Source organism: Natator depressus, chromosome 4 (genome assembly GCF_965152275.1).
Source record: "Natator depressus isolate rNatDep1 chromosome 4, rNatDep2.hap1, whole genome shotgun sequence".
Lineage (NCBI taxonomy): Eukaryota > Metazoa > Chordata > Testudines > Cheloniidae > Natator > Natator depressus.
This window is the reverse complement of record NC_134237.1, coordinates 121552637-121572809: the sequence shown is the minus strand read 5'-3', so window position 1 is coordinate 121572809 and position 20173 is coordinate 121552637. Positions and strand designations below refer to the sequence as shown.

The 20173-nt window shown below is 38.5% G+C and overlaps 1 protein-coding gene across 2 annotated transcripts in view; it reads left to right on the top strand.

The window, feature by feature from the left end:
* FAM193A (family with sequence similarity 193 member A) overlaps positions 1-20173 on the top strand; it is a 97275-nt gene that overhangs the window by 66282 nt on the left and 10820 nt on the right. For both annotated transcript variants that reach the window (XM_074951796.1, XM_074951797.1), the window contains 8 exons: positions 4292-4445; positions 4544-4723; positions 5887-6138; positions 11160-11358; positions 12990-13262; positions 13965-14247; positions 16497-16683; positions 18159-18389. In XM_074951796.1, the coding sequence (XP_074807897.1) occupies positions 4292-4445; positions 4544-4723; positions 5887-6138; positions 11160-11358; positions 12990-13262; positions 13965-14247; positions 16497-16683; positions 18159-18389 (1759 nt within the window). The remainder of the gene's footprint in view (positions 1-4291; positions 4446-4543; positions 4724-5886; positions 6139-11159; positions 11359-12989; positions 13263-13964; positions 14248-16496; positions 16684-18158; positions 18390-20173) is intronic.

The following is a 20173-nucleotide window of genomic DNA, read 5'->3' as shown; positions in this document are numbered from 1 at the left end:
AGGGGATCCTGCCCATCAGTTCCCTGAGTTTGTCAAAGTCTGCTTTTCTGAAGTCCAGGGTCCGTATTCTGCTGCTCTCCTTTCTTCTTCCTTGTGTCAGGATCCTGAACTCGACCATCTCATGGTCACTGCCTCCCAGGTTCCCATCCACTTTTGCTTTCCCTACTAATTCTTCCCGGTTTGTGAGCAGCAGGTCAAGAAGAGCTCTGCCCCAGTTAGTTCCTCCAGCACTTGCACCAGGAAATTGTCCCCTACACTTTCCAAAAACTTCCTGGATCGTCTGTGCACCGCTGTATTGCTCTCCCAGCAGATATCAGGATGATTGAAGTCGCCCATGAGAACCAGGGCGTGCGATCTAGTAGCTTCTGGTAGTTGGCGGAAGAAAGCCTCATCTACCTCATCCCCCTGGTCCGGTGGTCTATAGCAGACTCCCACCACGACATCACCCTTGTTGCTCACACTTCTAAACTTAATCCAGAGACTCTCAGGTTTTCCTGCAGTTTCATACTTGAGCTCTGAGCAGTCATACTGCTCCCTTACATACAGTGCAACTCCCCCACCTTTTCTGGCCTCCCTGTGCTTCCTGAACAGTTTATATCCATCCATGACAGTACTCCAGTCATGCGAGTTATCCCACCAAGTCTCTGTTATTCCAATCACATCATAATTCCCTGACTTTGCCAGGACCTCCAGTTCTCCCTGCTTGTTTCCCAGGCTTTGTGCATTTGTATATAGGCACTTGAGATAACCCGCTGATCGCTCCTCATTCTCAGTATGAGGCAGGAGCCCTCCCCTCTCACACGCTCCTGCTCGTGCTTCCTCCTGGTATCCCGCTTCCCCACCTGCCTCAGGGCTTTGGTCTCCTTCCCCCAGTGAACCTAGTTTAAAGCCCTCCTCACTAGGTTAGCCAGCCTGCTCGTGAAGATGCTCTTCCCTCTCTTCGTTAGGTGGATCCCGTCTCTGCCTAGCACTCCTCCTTCTTGGAACACCTTCCCATGATCAAAGAATCCAAAGTCTTCTCTCCTACACCACCTGCGTAGCCATTCATTGACTTCCACGATTCGACAATCCCTACCCCGGCCTTTTCCTTCCACGGGGAGGATGGACGAGAACACCACTTGCGCCTCATACTCCTTTAACCTCCTTCCCAGAGCCACGTAGTCTGCAGTGATCTGCTCAAGGTCATTCTTGGCAGTATCATTGGTTCCCACGTGGAAAAGCAGGAAGGAGTAGTGGTCCGAGGGCTTGATGAGTCTCGGCAGTCTCTCCGTCACATCACGAATCTTAGCCCCTGGCAAGCAGCAGACTTCTGTTTTCCTGGTCAGGGCGGCAGATAGATGACTCAGTCCCCCTGAGGAGAGAGTCCCCGACCACCACCACCTGCCTCCTTTTCTTGGGAGTGGTGGTCGTGGGACCCCCAACCTCAGGACAGTGCATCTTATGCCTTTCAACTGGCAGAGTCTTCTTCTGCTCCTTTCTCCGAGACGTATCATCTGGCCCACTCCCCGCAATGGTACCTGTGGAGAGAACATGAAAACGGTTACTTACCTGTATCTGCGTTGCTGGTACATGGACGTTCCCCCTTCTTCTGGAGGTCACATGTTGCCAAATTTCTTCACTGTCCTTCTGTCCCCGCTGTGCAGCCTGCTCTGAATCTTCAGAACCTTGTGCCCGTAGAAGCATATCCTGACGTCTGTCCAGGAAATCTTCAGATTCTCTTATGCAACACAGGGTCGATACCTGTTGCTCCAGACCTTGAACCTTCTCTTCCAGTATGGAGACCAGCTTGCACTTCGTACACACAAAGTCGCTTCTGTCCTGTGGAAGAAAGACAAACATGGCACATCCAGTGCAGGTCACAACAGTTGAACACTCCCCATCCATATTACCTTCCTACTATGAGTTTCCTCAGAAGATGCAGTAATTATTCAGAGAAGCTGTCAGGGTGCAAACCTCAGTGGGCTCACCCCAGGCGAACTCCCAGGCAAACTCCTGCTGTTTGCTGCTCTGCTGTTCCCCGCCGCTCAGCTGGTTCGCGGAGCGCTGGCTTTTTTAAACAGCCAGGCTCACCTGAAACAAAACACTCCCAACTCCCGCCCTTTTCAGCCAACCAATCAAGCACTCGCTCAAACTTTCAAGCAACGATAAACCTGAATATAAGAACTGCTTCATGATTTTTGGCTATCTAGCATGAGAACAAGAGACTTTTTGAAAGGTTAGTCACCTGATTACAAGTAACTGACTTCTGAAATCTTCTATCAAGACTGTTGAGTTGACATTAATTTAAGTCTCCTAGGAAAGATTCTTGTGTGAAAAAAGTTCTTCTCTCATCTCCTTCTAATAATCATAGTGATTTTAGGAACTGAGGCATTTGATATTGCTTCCTGACCCTTCCTCAAAACCAGAAAGGGGTAGAAATGATTTTAAAATTGTGGGAGTGGATTGAATTTTTTATTCCCGACCCATCAAGCCTTCTTAGCAACTGTCTAACTACTACACCCTGTTACAGTACGTGACACATCAACAACAGTGAAGAACATTTAAGTTGATTCTGCTATGGTGATCGGTAGTGAAATAGCTAACCTAGGTATTTAAGGGAGTTGTCATTAAGATTCAACATTAACATTTTATTGAAGTGAATGGGAATAGCACAAATATGTCAATTATTGTTTCAAGCTAATATCACTTCATTGATTTCTACCTGGGTCTCATTTCAAAATTTATCTTTGCATTTATTATTGCTAGACTTACTGCTTTATAATGAAAGCATAGATTCTTGAACATAATCTTGTGTGAAGTTTATTGAAAAGGGCATTTATATGGCAATTTATGCAGTGGCGCAGTTGCATTATACTCAGTGTTTCTGATCACTGTAATTATTTTTCTGTTTGAAGCAGTTAAAGTGCCATTCAGCTTGTTTGTTTATTTTGACACACATTAAATCAGCATGTTTCCAAAACAACTAGCATTGTGCAAGTATTTCAATTTTCCTATCTACTTAAATACTAGCATCTATATCTCTCTCTGTTTGCTATGTTGATACTAGCCTAATACCTAAATGAGACCAAGACAGTTGTTTGGGTAGTTCTGTGATGTTGCATTGTGGTGTTATGAAAAACGTCAGTAGGTTTTCTTCTCCTGTATTTAAATTATCTGTCTTCTAGTTCTTCATTTTTGTAAAATTTTCAAAGATGAGGGTGGGCTTTTGTAATATTATGGATCTGCTTTTGCCAATATTTTACTATATTATCTCAGAAGTTCTTAAGCTAACTTCAGTTCTCCAAGAATGAAGATCAATAATATTAACTGTCTTCTGAGATACTAATTTAAACCGCACTTACTGAAGGCAGTGTTATCTATAGACAGACACTAGTTCACTCTTCCTTCAGGGGAGGATCATTCTGTTTCTCAAATTAGGGCCTAAATAATCTTAGATATTTCTATCCCTGTGGCACATGTGACGTATGCCTAATGGTACTGTACTGTAATTAAATCTCAGCAAAAGTCTTACTGGAATGCAAAAGGACATATAAAGAGCTCTTTAAGTGTATTATTATGTTTGAGTGGTATACAAATATTACTGCAACACCCTCGTGAGATAGGTAACTAAGCTTGCATACTTTGTTTAGTTGTGGCAGGAAAAATTTCTAGTCCCCTGTTCAGGAATTGTATGAATAGGCACTATAAAAAGGCCTGAAGGATGAATGCTTTTTTTTTTTTAATTTTTAAACATAGCTAAGCTAATATAGTGTGGTATCCAAGAATGCGTTATTAGGGGGAAATTTTAAAATGAATGATCATTAATCGAAAAATGAGATTGTTATACTTAGTAATTCATGTAGGGAATTCTGGCTTAACATTGTCAGTGCTTGAAATATTTTAAACTTTTACAGTTCACACATTTTCTACCAATAAACTCATTGAAATAAGGCTTTTGTCTCATCAGAGCAAAGCTGGATTTACCCTTCATTGTGTTTTGGCATGGTGGAATTATTGGATTTCTTGATGGCACAGTATTAGGGAAAAATGACACACAAAAATACTAGAAAATCTTTTTTAGCCCAGGCTTTCTGCTGAGGAGTTAAGCTAGTACCTTAAACAGACTAGATGGTAGGTAGTTAGCAAGTCTGTTTTAAAAAGCAGCTATCTTTAACTATTTTGAAGCAGAACAATTTAAATTGAAATACAAATTATGTATCTAAATTTTATTTCATTCCAATGTTTTGTAATTGCTTTCACAGTGGCTTAGGTTACTGATCATCATCATTTATGTAAGCCTCTCTTTCCGCAGTGGTAGTGATGATGAAGATGTTGCACCATTATCAGCAAAATTTGCTGATATCTATCCATTGAATAACTATGATGATGCAGAGGTCGTAGCCAACATGAATGGAATCCATAGCGAATTAAATGGTGGAGGGGAAAACATGGCATTGAAAGATGAGGTATAGCACTTTACATAAATTTTGTCTTTAATCTGTCAAATGAAATAATCATTGGAGACTGGTTTATCGGTTTTTTTTTTTAAACTATGGATTTTCAGTCTCCTCAGGTGAGCAGTACTAGCAGCAGTTCTTCAGAAGCAGATGATGAAGAAGCAGATGGGGAAAGCAGTGGTGAACCACCAGGGACTCAGAAGGAGGAAATAAGTCTAGGAAAAAGAACATTAAGGAAAGATGAGGCCAAAATGGATAGTCCACCGCCATCTTACCCGAGTCAGCAGGTATAGCTCACTGAAGTCTTATATCCATTGTAAGTTACCTTTAAAATCTTGACTATTTGAGAATGAGTGAAAATAGTTTAATTAGAAGGTAAGTTGCAGATATAGGGAATCTCTTGATCTCTTAAGCTGTCATTATGAGACTTAAATTATTTTCACAACTGAATATATAACCGTTAGAAATCTAGTGTTGGCTGGCCTTCTTGAAACCGAAATCTGAGACCTTTTGTAAGGAGTTGTACTCTTTGCTGCTGCTGTCTTAAAAAGACTGCTTCCTGGTTGAAATAGTACTTCAGTCAGCGTGAACTTAAACTGTTGAACATATAACAGAAATCCAGGATGAACTTACTGTTCTGAGCTTGAATGGTGAAAAAGTTTTAGTTAAGTGATGGACAGTGATTTTTTCCCCTCTGTTGAAGTAATTAATGAATATTTCAATAATCGATCTAAAACTGATTTGAAAATGTAGGGGAGTCTAGGATAGTTCAGTGCTTCATACTTTCTTTATATGGATGTCTTGCATGTAGATCTGTTGTGACTCAATATTTTATTGGATTGCTGATCTGTTTACTAAAAATTCCCAAATATCATACTTGGCTCTCTGCTCAGTGTGTAATGGTTTCTATTTTAATGAGTAAATAAAAAAAAAATTAAAGTCAGTTATGTGTGAGCTAATTTTTTTAAAAGACAATTGCTACAAATCCAAAGGAACCTGTATGTACTATTGATAAAAACAATCATTATACTCTATTATAAATCTGCTTGTTTACATTCATAATGCCGTATTCTGACCGGATCATTTCCAGACTGATAATCAAGCTTTTCAATAGTTTGATTGTGGAACAAAATCAGTTGCCTTCGTTAATTCCTTCCAAGCAAGAACCAAACCGCGCTCATGCTTTTTGTAGCCCTGACCACAGGAACCACCATAAAAATGCTTTGAATAGCTTTACATTGCCTTTGCTACAACTCTGGACCTGTGAACCCTGATGAATATTAACTTTGGTTTTAAACCTGTATAAATGTGTAAATTGCTCCTTACCCATTCTCCTTTATTATACAAGACTAAACAATATTTAGACTTGCTGTTTTGTGACATTTAAAAGAAATAAAACTATCTGAATTCCTTGTCTGACATAATGAGAGCAACTTTTCATTCCTTACAGGCTGACCAAGGTCCAAATACTTGTGAATGCCATGTTTGCAAACAGGAAGCTTCAGGTCTGACTGCTTCAGCGCTTGCAGCCGGACGCCTTCCTGCTGGCCATCAGTTTGTGAACCCAGAAAAACCTGCACATCCTGCACTTCACCTTTACCCCCATATACATGGACATGTACCATTGCATACTATTCCTCATCTGCCTCGTCCACTTATCCACCCTACCTTATATACAGCTTCACCCTTTACACACAATAAGGTAAGTGTGACTAAAAAAATGCTTTCTAATTTCAGGAAAACAATTGTAAGTTTGTGTGCATTACAGTAATTTAACTTATTAAGGCCTTACTGGCACATTACACTTACTTTTTTCCTAATTTATAAAGGTAATCTACTCATACATTCTGTAAAAGGGAAACCTGAAGTTGAGAATACCCCAGTTCTGATGGAATTTGGCCATCACTGGATTAGCAGTTGCTATCATAAGGCTAATCTTGGAAAAGATTTTGTCAGTTTCTTATCAATTGGAATGGATGTAGGGACAAGAAAAAAATCTTTAAAAGATCAGTGTTGTTACATTTAATGTAATGGGGCTGTGCTAAATTTTAAATTTGTATATATTTGAGGTCAAAAGTTAATAGAAGAAAGGCAGCTGTTGTTCCTTTTCAACATTACTGTCCTGGATTTGGGTCAAAATGGTAATACTGTGAATAAGGTCAAGTGTAGAGGACTACTTGTTCAATGTTTTTGTGCTTTTAGGAGAGAGTAAATTCAGCAAAGCACTTCTGCAAAAAAGCATGGTTAACTAGCAAGATAGGGCTATTATAATCCATGTTCATCTGGAGATGTTCAGGCACTCTGACACTTCAGTGAGTGGGGCCAGATAATTGCCTGGTTAGTTTTTCAGAAGTTGCTCTGATTTAAATTTTTGAGGGTTTTTTTGCACTTAATGAAGACTGTCAGATAAGACTGAAACAAAAATGTGATTCATCTTTGCAGTACAGGTCTGCTCTGAAAAGGGATTCTAAAAATTAGCTCTGTGGAGTTCCACATCATTTTATTCAAAATCAGTTAGTTAATTTTTCATGTATAAAGTATTCTAATCAGCCCCATAAACTCAGTCTGAGCTCTGAGAGGTGCCAAACAGGGCTGGGTGGGGCAGGGAGGGAAGATTCCTTGTGCTCTCATGCATAATTACCTCTGAAATGAAAGGCTAATGGGATTGTGTAAGTAGTGTGGAAGGCTGAACTTAGCCTGTGTCATGCTGTCTGGGGTGGCTCACAGTTGTGACTGTCTATCTCAGGGCACACTGTCAGAAAACAGGGCAGACACCCCATGCTGGTGTTGTGTTCTATAATTAGATTTCACAAAGGCAATAACAAATGTGAACTCCTGAATCACTATACTAGTCTTACCATATTAGATCACAGATAGTCCCCTTAGGCCCTCCAGTCTACCTTGCCACCTAGACAAACTGGACTTTGTGATTAAACCAAAAATCACAATACACTCAAGTTGCTCCCAATCCCAAGAGACCAGTCACTTACTCCCAATCAATTGGTATTCTAGATCTGACACCAAAGACCACTCTGGTAGCTGATTGTATAGTAAACTAACTAAAGGTTTATTAGCTAAGAGAAGGAAGTGAGAGTTATTGAGAGATTAAAGCATGAGTCAGTTTGTAATTCCAAATGGTGGTAGTGATGATATAACTTGCCAGTTTCCCCAAAGTCTTTTCAGCGTTCTTAAATTGTCTCTGGGGAGATCCACGTTGCATCTGATACACTTCCTTGTAAGAGTCAAAACAGTCCAAACATGCAGGATCTTTGCCTGAATCCATACTTATAGCTTCTTTCACAGAAAACAAGCTGACAGTGTTACTACCCACGTAGGCTTTTCATTTGATGACCGATAGTGAGGAATGCATTTTGAGTCTTTGACCGCCGATCATCTCACACAATAACCGCTTGCTTTGAAATTAGCACTTTTCTGTTAAAATTCATCATTGGCATTCCACAAGGCGGCTTTCTCATTTGATGGATTATTTAGTTATAGGAGCATACACAATGTAAATGTTGGGTACTATATTATAACAGATACAAATAAGCGAAAACAATGCATGTAACATCCCATTAGTTTTCATGAAGTTTAAACACCAAATACACTCTTGTACATCTAAGAATCACTTTGATCTATACTAATATACAAGTGAATTGGCCTGGGTCTCTGGCGTGAGCTGGCACCTGGTCTGCCAGCGTAATAAGCTGAATCGCTTTTACTGTCAGTTGTATGTGAGAAGGGGAAAAACACAGCTTCACTTTCAATTTCCAAGTTGTATATGCAGAGCTGGCAATTGGAAAACTACAAATCCTTTATTTGAAAATGGAGCAGACTTTATATGGAGTCAGTGACTCAAAAAATTTGGGACCCTGCAGTGCTACTTTTAGAGTGTAACTCTCCAGATTAGAGGAAACTTGCACTCACATATCTTAGTCTGATTCAGATGGAGGCTTTAATGTCTGGTCCAAAGTGAATGAAATGTATATTTCTGTGATGAAAACAAAGATAGTTGGAATGCAAAATCTTAGTGTATCGTACAAAAAGATCACAGAACACATCAATTGGTGTATATATTCAGATGAAAGCAAACTATACTGGTAACATCTGTAAAAGAGGTGTGAAGTGAGTATATTAAAGCTTCAGGGATAGGAAGTAAGGAAAATAAGTCAGAGTAAGGTTTAATTGGTTTTGGACTTTTTGACAGTAGGTTAGGCAGAAAGGGGGTTCTAAAATAGGGTTTTAGTATTGAGAAGGAGCTGAATAGGCACAGAGGAAAAGCTATTGCAGATAGTGGTGATGCATAAAGGAGGTTGTATTAGTCATTGGAGAGACAGCAGGAAGAGAGGGAGTAGGATGGGAAATAAGAAGTCAGTGGAACAGGAAGTCTGAGCTGGTCGTCATTATGGGGAGATCAGTGCTGCTGCAATTGATGCAGCAGGGGTCAATGTAGCGGATCTAGTGAAGACCTGCTAAATCTACAGTAGAGCACTCTCCGGTTGACCCTGGTACTCCACCTCTCTGAGAGGAGTAAGGGAAGTCAACCGGAGAGCGTCTCCCATCGATGCAATGCAGTGAAGACACAAGGGTAAATCGACCTAAGCTGCATCGTAGCTGGAGTAGCGTAATTTAGGTCTACTTATCCCGGTAGTGAAGACACAGCCCCCTGAGAGAAACTTTGGAGATTGTACAGGAAACTTTTGTGACTGGCTTTCTCTTTACTTTTGAAAGCGTTAAAGATTTGAGGAGAGGATATGGTGTGTGACCAGATACAAGTAAGCCTTTGTATAAACTGGAAGATATGAAATTAACAAAGATTATAGGAAAGAGGTTATTTCTCAAAAGAGAGGATGATCTTTTGGTTAAGGCACTGCACTGAAGATAAGGTTTGGGTTAAATTCCCAGCTTTGATACATTTCTTATATGAACCTGGGCAAGTTGTTAAATCTGCCACATTTCTGCATCTGTGTTTAGAAAAAAGATGGGGGGCAGGAGGAATAGTATTAATAAAAGGGGGAGAGGCAATAAAACTTCCCTACTTTACAGGGTTGTTGTGAGGATAAGTTCATGAACGATTCTCGTGGTTATGATAATGAGAGACACATTGGTATGTGTGGGTTTTGGGGAGATTACATTTGTATTACAGTAGTTCTACAGGCGTCATCCAGGTCACATCCCTTTGTGAGGTGCTCAACAGGCACAGTAAATCGGAGCTTGTAATCTTTAATTCAGAGGTTTAAGAGGTTGGTGAAACTGGAGGAGAAGGGGGAACAGTGAAAAGTGTATGAACATGTCTTTTCATAGGCTAACTTTGTGCCCAGTTAGTAGGTGAGAGGTTTTTTGTTACTGCAGACAAGTAGATCTGTAGAAGTGATCTCATCTTGCCAACTTCCTAGACATCATCAGCTGATAGTGTTCTGTAACCATCCCAGTAAAAATGAGTTGGAAAGAGGACAGGGTAGTGCTTTGTGGTTTTTTTTGTTGTTGTTGTTTTTTTTTTTTTTTTGAAGGAGTCTATTCATACACAAGGTGTGGCATGAAGGAAAGCATGCTGGGTGCTTGTGGAATAAGTGGGCAACTAAGGCTAGCATCTTTGCCAGAGAAGTGGTGAGTTGCAGATGCAGTACTAAGAGCATATTAAAAAGGGGGGCTAAATTGTGAAGACCCTTCTCAACTATGAGTGGTTTTTACCTTAGCTGTTAGAAAAGTTATTGGACACGGCCAGTGATTTCAGTGTTAGTATGCAGATTTCCAGTTGTATATATCTTTCCATCCCATTAATTTTGGAAGAATAAAACTGAAACACTTTTTCTAGGCTTGCTTAAAGGCCATGGTACTCATAGGGCTTGTACAACACACTCAAACTTCATCCCTAATATTGAAAACTAAAATTACAAAATTTAAACCAGAAGAAATCCGGAACCTACTTCTGTGCAACTAAAGGAGGAAGCTATGTGCTTTTGACCTAATAATTCTAGGAACAAAATAGTTTACACATTTCATAGATTCCAGTTTTTAAAAAAATACTATGTTAAAACTCCTGTTGAGATGACAAGAGTAGAAGATTTAGAGTACTAGAGAGAAGCTATTTAGAAACACATCTGTTTAGACTAGAATATATTCTGTATTTCTCTTTCTCCTGTGCTTATTTACCAACTGATATTTTCATAATCCCCTGATCACAATTGGTTGCTGTGGTAATGATTATATTGTCACAGAGGATTGTTTTCTGGTGGATAATAGGTAGTTAAAAATAATGAGTCCTTAAAGGTTCAGCTTTTATGCAAATATAATTTTTAATAAAAAGTTAAGACCAACAGAAACTCAGTATGCACACAACTTTTTATAAGAGGAAAATTTTTCAAATTTTTCTGTCAGCCGGTTGTTCTTTAAGAGCTGTGTGTGTGTGTGTGTGTGTGTGTGTGTGTATGTATGTGTGTGTGTGTATATATATATATGTATATGTGTGTGTGTGTGTGTGTGTGTGTATATATATATATGTGTATATATAGCAGTTAAGGTACGACCCACACATATTCATATATAAATATAAACAAACCTGCCATAATTGTTACTTCGGGAGACAAATTTTTATTAGTTTTTAGTTTACATAATTTCTTACAGGATCATAACACTTTATTATAATGACTTGAATATTGCTGTTGAAATAACTGTGTAGGCAGACAGATTATTAATTAGAAAATACTTTTATAATTTTTGTAGGCATTACCGCCAGCACCGGTTCAGAATCATACAAACAAGCATCAGGTATTCAATGCATCGCTCCAAGATCATATTTATCCAAGCTGTTTTGGGAGCACTCCCGACTGGAATAGCTCTAAATTTATAAGTCTTTGGGAATCAGAAATGATGAATGACAAGAACTGGAATCCAGCTACATTTTTGCCTGACACACTTCCTGGTGAGGGTTTGTTATAATTTCACACTGGATAGCGATGAAAACTGCATTATGAAACTGAATGTGGCACTTTCTGGCAGTGGTACATTTCATTGTCATTTTTGAGAGAGCAGTTCTGGTAAAGATTTGCATAGACAGGGAGTCATGGTGGCTATAATGGCTGAAAACATGAAAATAGAAACTCTTTAACCTCATTGCAGGGGCAAAAGCAAAAAGAAACTGCCTCTTGGCCTCTGGTATAGAGTGAGAGATTTATAGAGATGCTTGTATCTTCAGATTCGTGCAGCTACAGAAGGATGTGGGTATAGAGAGATACTTATAAGGAAGGGATCAGAAGTAAAAATCCTGAGTCTCCTGTCACATAGGAGATAATTTTGATCTTGTTTCATAAAATTATAGGAGCACTGCTAGACTAACGCCACCACAACTGCCACAGATTCCTTCCTCTTGTCACTGTGATGGGAGAAAAGCTAGAAGAACCCAGAATGGATGACTTAGATGCAAAACAAGCTTCAGAATATTTTCATGTTACATTATGTTGTAGAATCACTTCCTTAGACCTTTGAATTTATTTGACTTATCATACAAAGGAATAATTTATAGATCAGTTTCCACTATAGGATCAGGTATTTAGGGGCTTGTCCAAATTTGAATGTGTATAGGTATATTTCATGTGAGTTCAGTATGTCTTGCTTCATTAAACTAGTAAGTCTGAGGGAATTCTAATTGGCAGTTGGATACAGAAAAGTCTGTGCTGCTTTGCAGCAATATTCTTGAAATCTAAAATACTGTTAGGGTGAGAGAGAACAGCGGAAACTCAACCAGTAAAATAGTACCTTATGGTATACTAAAATAATACAGTATACATGTACCTTAATTCTCTTGTTTTCATTACAAATATTGCATTTTTTTTGCAAGACTTCTTTCTGTCGTAAAACATGACTCACTGAAAAACTGTCTTGTTCTGAGACTTTATTTTGCTTTTTGTTCTGATTGTCTCTTGTCTGGCCTGTTTCTAATTTGTACCCAGCTACTATAGTAGCATTAAAAAACTAACAAAATACTCCATCCAGGTCACTAGTGGAAAACAAGTGAGAGTAATCTCCGTTATGGAAAGTCACACCCCAAAAAACACCAGCACAAACTGGCACTTGGAGTCGCCAATAACTAAGTAAGCATTAAGGCTACATTTTCTTCTCACTCTGATTGAGGTGGTATGCTGTCAGTGCCTGTTGTGTTATATGGCTAAACTGGGCATTAGACTCCAGAGCTGTCAATCTTACACATTTCACAAGTGTAAATTCTCTTAAAAAAATTAAGAGGTTGAACAGATATGTACAGTAATGCAGTATGCTGCTTATTACCTCTACTGATCTTTAAGAACACTTTTCAAATTTTGGTTTATATGACAAATTGGCCGGAGAATTTAAATTTGGTTACACTTACATAGACTAACATTCAGCGAGAACATATTTACTTCAGTAGTCCTACCAGGCCAGTAATAACATACATAGCTAGATATAGAAGTAAACATCAGAGTTCAGCAAATTAGAACATGCTTAAATCTGGCCAAGTGCCATAAACACAATTCTTGTAATTCTAGAAGTCTTAATTTCTGTATGTTTCACTTGAAGGGAGTGATCTATTAGCACCAGCACTCTCAGAAATAAGACCTGAAGCACTTCCTACTACATCTAGCAGTGAAGCAACAGCAGTTACAGATAGCAAAGAGAAAAAAAATGCTGCAAAGAAGAAATGTCTGTACAATTTCCAGGATGCCTTTATGGAAGCTAATAAAGTTGTCATGGCAACCTCTTCTGCCACTTCTTCTGTCTCTTGCACAGCTACTACAGTGCAGTCAAGCAGCAACCAGTTTAAAGTATCATCTAAGAGACCTTCATCAATAGGTAAGAACTATAATGCATGCGAAGTTACTTGAAGTCAGTTGCTAAATTAATGAGCCACAAAGGTTTTAAGGTATTCATATTATGTATTTAAATGGTTTAAACAGCTTCTTTTACTCAAAACTGAGCTATTACTCTGGAACTATATTTTTTCTGTACTCTCTTAATTTTAGGACTCATGATTAAGTCCTTTTGGGTTAAGTTTGGTTTGGCCAAAATGTTGGTGTGTAAAAAGGGAAAATACATTTTAAAAATATATTCTTTAAATATGCTTGAATATCTTAATTGCTTAGTTTGTGACTAAAAAGATTACTTACCTGATTTTTAAAGGTTTCGGGGTAGCAGCCATGTTAGTCTGTATCCACAAAAAGAAAAGGAGTACTTGTGGCACCTTAGAGACTAACAAATTTATCTGAGCATAAGCTTTCGTGAGCTATAGCTCACTTCATCGGATGCATGCAGTGGAGGTGTATTTTCCCCTGCATGCATCCAGTGAAGTGAGCTATAGCTCACGAAAGCTTATGCTCAGATAAATTTGTTAGTCTCTAAGGTGCCATAAGTACTCCTTTTCTTTTTGCTGATTTTTAAAGAGCTAGAAGTCAAGAATGGCTGGTTCAAGCTAGTGGAGATTTCTGTTAATTTCCTTCAAAAAATGAAGTAACCTTTTCTTTTTTTTTCTTTTTCTTTTTCTTTTTCCAAATTTAGGAGAAGTCTTCCACAATATCAATAAAGAGGACCACAGACATTCTGCACCAGTTGCACCACGAAATAGCCCTACTAGTTTAGCATCCCTTCCTTCACTCTCTCCTGCTGCACTGTCTCCAGCCGCTACACCCCATATCCCAAATCTTGCTGCTCCATCTTTCCCCAAAACTGCTGCAACAGCCCCTGGATTTGTGGATCCACATTCAGGTCTTTGTCCCTCCACAGTTGCACCCCCTACTTCAACCACAAACAGCTCCGTAAGTGCGCCACCAAGTGTCTGCAGGTGAGTTTACTTTGTTCATACTTAAATTGGCATTAAAAATAGTAACAAACGTGCAAAATAAATGTTCACTCTTGCAGCACCACTTTGTACACCATTATAACGTGAGAGGGAGTCTTGTCCATTTGATAGATGAGCAGGACACCTGAGTTCTGTTCCCTGGTTTGCCACTCACTAGCCATGTGACTTTGCACAAGTCACATTAAGTGTGGTGTTACTCTCAGGAAAGTGTGGCCATGGTGTTTCTGGGGTTGCATTTTTTTGTCACATGCAGAATCACACTTGTTCAGCTTATAAGTAAAAAGACATGTTTTCTCACTGTGTGCGCTAAAATGGGATGGAAAAGTCAAACTGTGCTTTCTGGTTCATTCATCATTCAAGTGACAACATACTTTTTGTTAGTTTAGTCAGCAGACTTCATAGATTCATAGATATTAAGGTCAGAAGGGACCATTATGATCATCTAGTCTGACCTCCTGCACAATGCAGGCCACCGAATCTCACCCACCCACTCCTGCAATAAACCTCTCACCTATGTCTGAGCTATTGAAGTCCTCAAATCATGGTTTAAAGACTTGACTTGGAAACCATACAAGGAGCATACTTCATGAGAAAGCTACCATATTTAAACAGTGTTTTGACCATAACTGTGCTTGCAACTTCTCCGAGTATCAGTTCCCCATTTGTAAAATGAATGTAATAACTAACCTTTTTTGTGATACTTAAAATTTTAAAGATCTTTGAAAGTATTGGATGAATTGTGTACAGGACGTTATGGCGGAGTGATTTCATAGTGACACTGATTCTCTAGTGTCTGAAGAGCAGGAATGTCCTAAAGGCAAAGCAGCTGAGTCATTCTTCTGAGTACTCTGACTTGTAGTACTGTGGTGATGGTTGCTATGGAGGAGATGGGAGGCCACAGCCGTAGTTATGATGGGGGATCTTGAGAACCAAGCAGAGTGATAGCTATCCACTTGAATTACTTTTCAAAAAGTTAGCTTTGTAACATCTGGCTAGCTTTGTATTACTGCTGTTTGAACTAGAGGAAATTATTGAAATATAAAAATGATTCTTTGCAATAAAAAGAGAAACGTTTCTTTGAGCGAAGGTTACCTAGTCTAGTGCAATAGAACCCAAATTTCTGTTAGCACCACTATGTGCTGCTGTAATGCAAATAATATTAGGATGTGTAGGAAATGGGATGGAGAAAAAGACAGAAAATATGCTGTTATGTGAATCAATTGTACATCCTCACTGGGAAAACTTTGTTCAGTTCCGTTATCCTGTCTAAAAAGGATATAGTTCAAGTAGAGGGGGTTCAGAGACAGGTGAAGAGAAGGGGGAGAGACATGGGAAAAAATTCAGTATGAAGAGATAGTGAAAAGACTGGCACTGTTCACCTTGTGAAGAGATAAATAAATAAACATAGAACATGTAGAACATGCACTACATTTTACAGTTTCTCATAATGAGACATTAATTATAAGTACTTTTTTCACACTATGCATGGTTACCTTATGGGACTGACTTTTGGTATCTTTGGGGACAAGAGCTTAGCAGAAATCAAAAAGTATTGGGCACTTTATGTGCAAAGTTATAAGCATGAAGGTTATTTTAAATATGTAAGGATATAAATCAACCTGTGTTTCTTGGTGAATAAACTTTCCCTGGGCTAAACTATTTTATAACTGCCTCCTGCAGAACTTTATACCTTCCTCTGAGGCACCTGATACTGGACTAGTTGGATCACTGTCTGCTCCTTGTTTTCAGATGATCTTGAGAGCCTTGTTTGTAGTAAAGAGTTTGGACATCTGTAGAAGCAAGGGGGGAAACAAGGAGGAGAGCAAATACTGTGTGACCAACCAGCTCTACTGACCACCAGTGATCCATAGATCACAGTTTGTGAATCACTTTGTTTTAACAAATGAAAATAACTGGTTTCCAGATTATGAATACAAGTATACCTTTTAGACCAGGATGGATTTCTCTAAACAGTGATTCTCCCGTTTACTCATTTAGTGGACCGCTTCATGAGCATTTCATGGAGCCGTCTTCCTTTTAAAACACCCTAGTCTCATTGCTTGGTTTTGAACATACAGGTCTGCAGACTGCTAGAATAGGTTTTGAGGTGATGCACATCCCACAGTTTGAGAACTGCTGCTTCTGATTCACATACATATCTCTCTATATATACATATAATATGTTTCTTTTTTATTATATTGTAATAAACCCTCTGTTTTCTTTAATACAGTGATCCTGACTGTGAGGGCCATCGCTGTGAGAACAGTAATACGTATGATCATCAACAGTATGATGGAGAGGAGAGCCAAGATGAAGACAGCTGTTCGGAGCATAGCTCTAGTACCTCAACATCCACAAATCAGAAAGAAGGAAAATACTGTGACTGTTGCTACTGTGAGTTCTTCGGTCATGGAGGTGTAAGTTTTGTTTAATTATTTTAATAAGAGTAACTGTTGCTTGTTATATTATCTATTTGGCTGTAACTGTTTAGTGGCAGACATAGTAAAAATAAATGACTGTAAATTCCTTTTTTCATTTTTAACTGTAAATTTTAATCTGGTATCTTATAATAAGCTTACTGCAAAGATAGGAGTTTTGTAGATAGAAAATGCATTCTAAAGCATTTTCTAAGAAGCACTAAAAATAAGCTAGTGACAATAAAACTATTTCACAGCTAGATTTCCAGCACTGTGTGAACTTAGGCAAATTATTTAGCCTCTGTTATATTTGTGAAATAGGGTGATTGTACTCTAGCCACCTTTGTGGTACACTAAGAACAGAGAAATAATAGAAAGGGATGGAGCTAGAGAGATCAATATAAGAGTAGAAAATAAAATGTAAACTGGGAAATTTGTGTATCTAGTATGAGCAAAGCTTAAAACCCCGTGTCTTTAAATTAAATTTAAAAAGTTTCCTAATTCTTAGTATTACAAATATACTTACAATTCTGAAAAATAATTCATTAATAAGAAAAGTGCACTGAAACAGTGACTTGACCAACTTAAAAGGCGTTTTGTAGTTATAACAAAGCTTTAATACTTATTAATTGGCTGTGGGATCTCTCCTTTTGTCTGCTTTTCTTCAGTGCTGAGGATTTGACTCAAGCCTGTTTAAGTCAATGGGAATCTGAAGACTTAAGTGCATACTCCTTGCATAAGCAGCAAATATGAACATTTTAAAAGTTGTGTTTAATTGCAGTTTTTATAAATTGAAATAGATACTTTTAATGTGGCAATCTATTTTAGGGTTTTACACAGCCATCCATTACCGTAGTAGCTAATTATCTTCCATGTAAAATCTGTAATAATAAAGCACCTAGTAGACTTCATGGAGTGTCTGGCGCTTTTCCCATTTTGGGGTAAAAGCTATGCTTATGGGGATTAAAATAAAATCAGCCAATACTACCTACATTGTATAGCAGTAAAGACAATTCAAAGTGACAACCAACCTAGCTGACTGGATTGGGCTAGAGTTTTAGCCCAAAATCAAACAAACAACTGCATGAAAGTCGTGGTGGCTTATTTTTTTTCCCTGCCACTAAATATTTACATGGAAAACAGTGGCAGCAAAGACTTACTCCTTTTTCAAATTACATTTGATAAACTGTCAACAACCATAACTAAGTCCTGACCTACCACTGGAAACTCCTCTGCTGGCATTTGGTCTCCCTCTACCTCCCCACCCACCTGCAAGATGAAAATAAACAGCTCTGGCTAATGAGACAGCCAAAAATCTGTTCTGATACTGTTGTCTGTTGCATACGTATTGCATGTGCACACAACTGGCATTGGGGGTCGGTATTTTTTATGCACTATCTGAAACTTCATATTGCAAAATTCTAAGCAGCACTGTGAAACTTTCAAGCCATTTTTTTTTCTCTTATGGCCATTAGCCACCAGCTGCACCAACCAGTAGAAATTATGCAGAAATGAGGGAAAAACTTCGCTTACGTTTGACAAAGAGGAAAGAGGAGCAGCCGAAGAAACCAGACCAGATTTCTGAAAGAGAGAGTGTAGTTGACCATCGAAAAGTGGAAGACTTGCTGCAATTCATAAACAGCTCTGAGACCAAACCAGTAAGCAGCTCTCGGGCAGCCAAGCGAGCGAGACATAAGCAAAGAAAGGTAAGAAACAGACCCATATTTGTCACAAATTATCTAACTTGAATTTATAAAGGCATTGTGTATCTAAGTATTTGTGTGAAATTTTCCATAGGCATCATTTTAAATGGCACACTACTGATTGAATGTGCATTACTGATTTTAAACTGGCATTGATGTACTCTATAGCATACAGGTATATAACACAGCTGGTTTAGTCTGGTGAGTATATTCATGGTGCTGTTTTGAAAGCTCTCTGAGATTTTTTGCTCTCAGAGGATTTACCAGTATATCATAGCCTTTTTTTTGTTTTGTTTTTTTGTGGCAAGTAAATTACATATTAGAACTGCACATCATCAAAGGGGGTATTCCTTAGTGTCAAAATTCCAGGATCTTTAATGCACTCCAGGGTGGTTACCCAAAGTGACACAGTAATAATGGGTGGATGTCAAAATCTAGCATTCTTTACTAGGACATCAGTCAGCTCCTTCAACCATGTAGCATAGGAGCAGTATGTCTGTGCTGATGTGGAGGAGAGTCAAGATTTGTAAGTTATTTGGTCTCTATTGTGGTCTAAGTGGAATTAAAGACAGGTTGAGTGAAGAGCCATGGTCTCCCTGGTTGGCTGGAGGGTAAAAATTCATAGAATATCAGGGTTGGAAGAGACCTCAGGAGGTCATCTAGTCCAACCCTCTGCTCAACGCAGGACCAACCCCAACTAATTCATCAACTAAATAAATGTTGCGTCAGGGAGAAATGGCAAGTTGCAGCATGACATCTGAACTTAACTAGCTTTCAAATGTCAGTTGGCAAAAAAAGAGGAAATATATGGAATTATGTCCTTCAAAAATTGTGACGATTTGGTTGTGAGGGGATACAGGAAAATGGTTAAATTTTTGTCTTATCTTAATAAACAGAAAATCTGGGTCTCTTGTTGAGCTGATATCTTCACACACCAACTTCAGGATATACAGGAAAAGGTTCAAAATAAGGTTTAAGTTACTGTGTGTGTTTGAAATCTGGAAAATAAATTTTATAAGCTCCCTAAATATTCCACATTTTAGGTGATACTTTACTTTGCACATTTGGATTTTTGTAGTTTGGGGTATTTCGTGGGGGAGCCAAAGTTGTGTTTTAACATAGGCCATACTAATGAAAAACAGACTATTTTTTTCGCAAAAAGAAAAGGAGTACTTGTGGCACCTTAGAGACTAACAAATGTATTTGAGCATAAGCTTTCGTGAGCTACAGCTCACTTCATCGGATGTTCACGAAAGCTTATGCTCAGATAAATTTGTTAGTCTCTAAGGTGCCACAAATACTCCTTTTCTTTTGCAGATACAGACTAACATGGCTGCTACTCTGAAAACTATTTTTTTCATAAGTCCCAAAGTTAACAAGTAGTTTTTCTTTAAACTGCTTGTTTTTAACATTGTCCATTAATTCATTTTAAAAACACAAATTATGCAAATACAGTGCTGTGTACTCAGAAGAAAAGAATCAGAAGATTTTATAGGATTTTTTTTTTTAAGAACCCTCCCCCACCCCCCCCAAACTTGCTAATCTCTTAAAAGGAATGGGTCACACATAAGCGCTTCCAAAAATTCACAAAATTTTTGCGAGATCTGGCTGTCAACTAGCAAATGGCATTGCGCATGAAGCTACTGTTCGTAATTTAATTAAGGGGTAAGCAAACTTAGCACAATAAAACCTTGATTATTTTCAGTTATAACTGGGAAGACCCATTGTGAATTAGTAATCAAGTAAACCATTTTTAAAAATTAATAATGAATGACTGTCCTTTTATT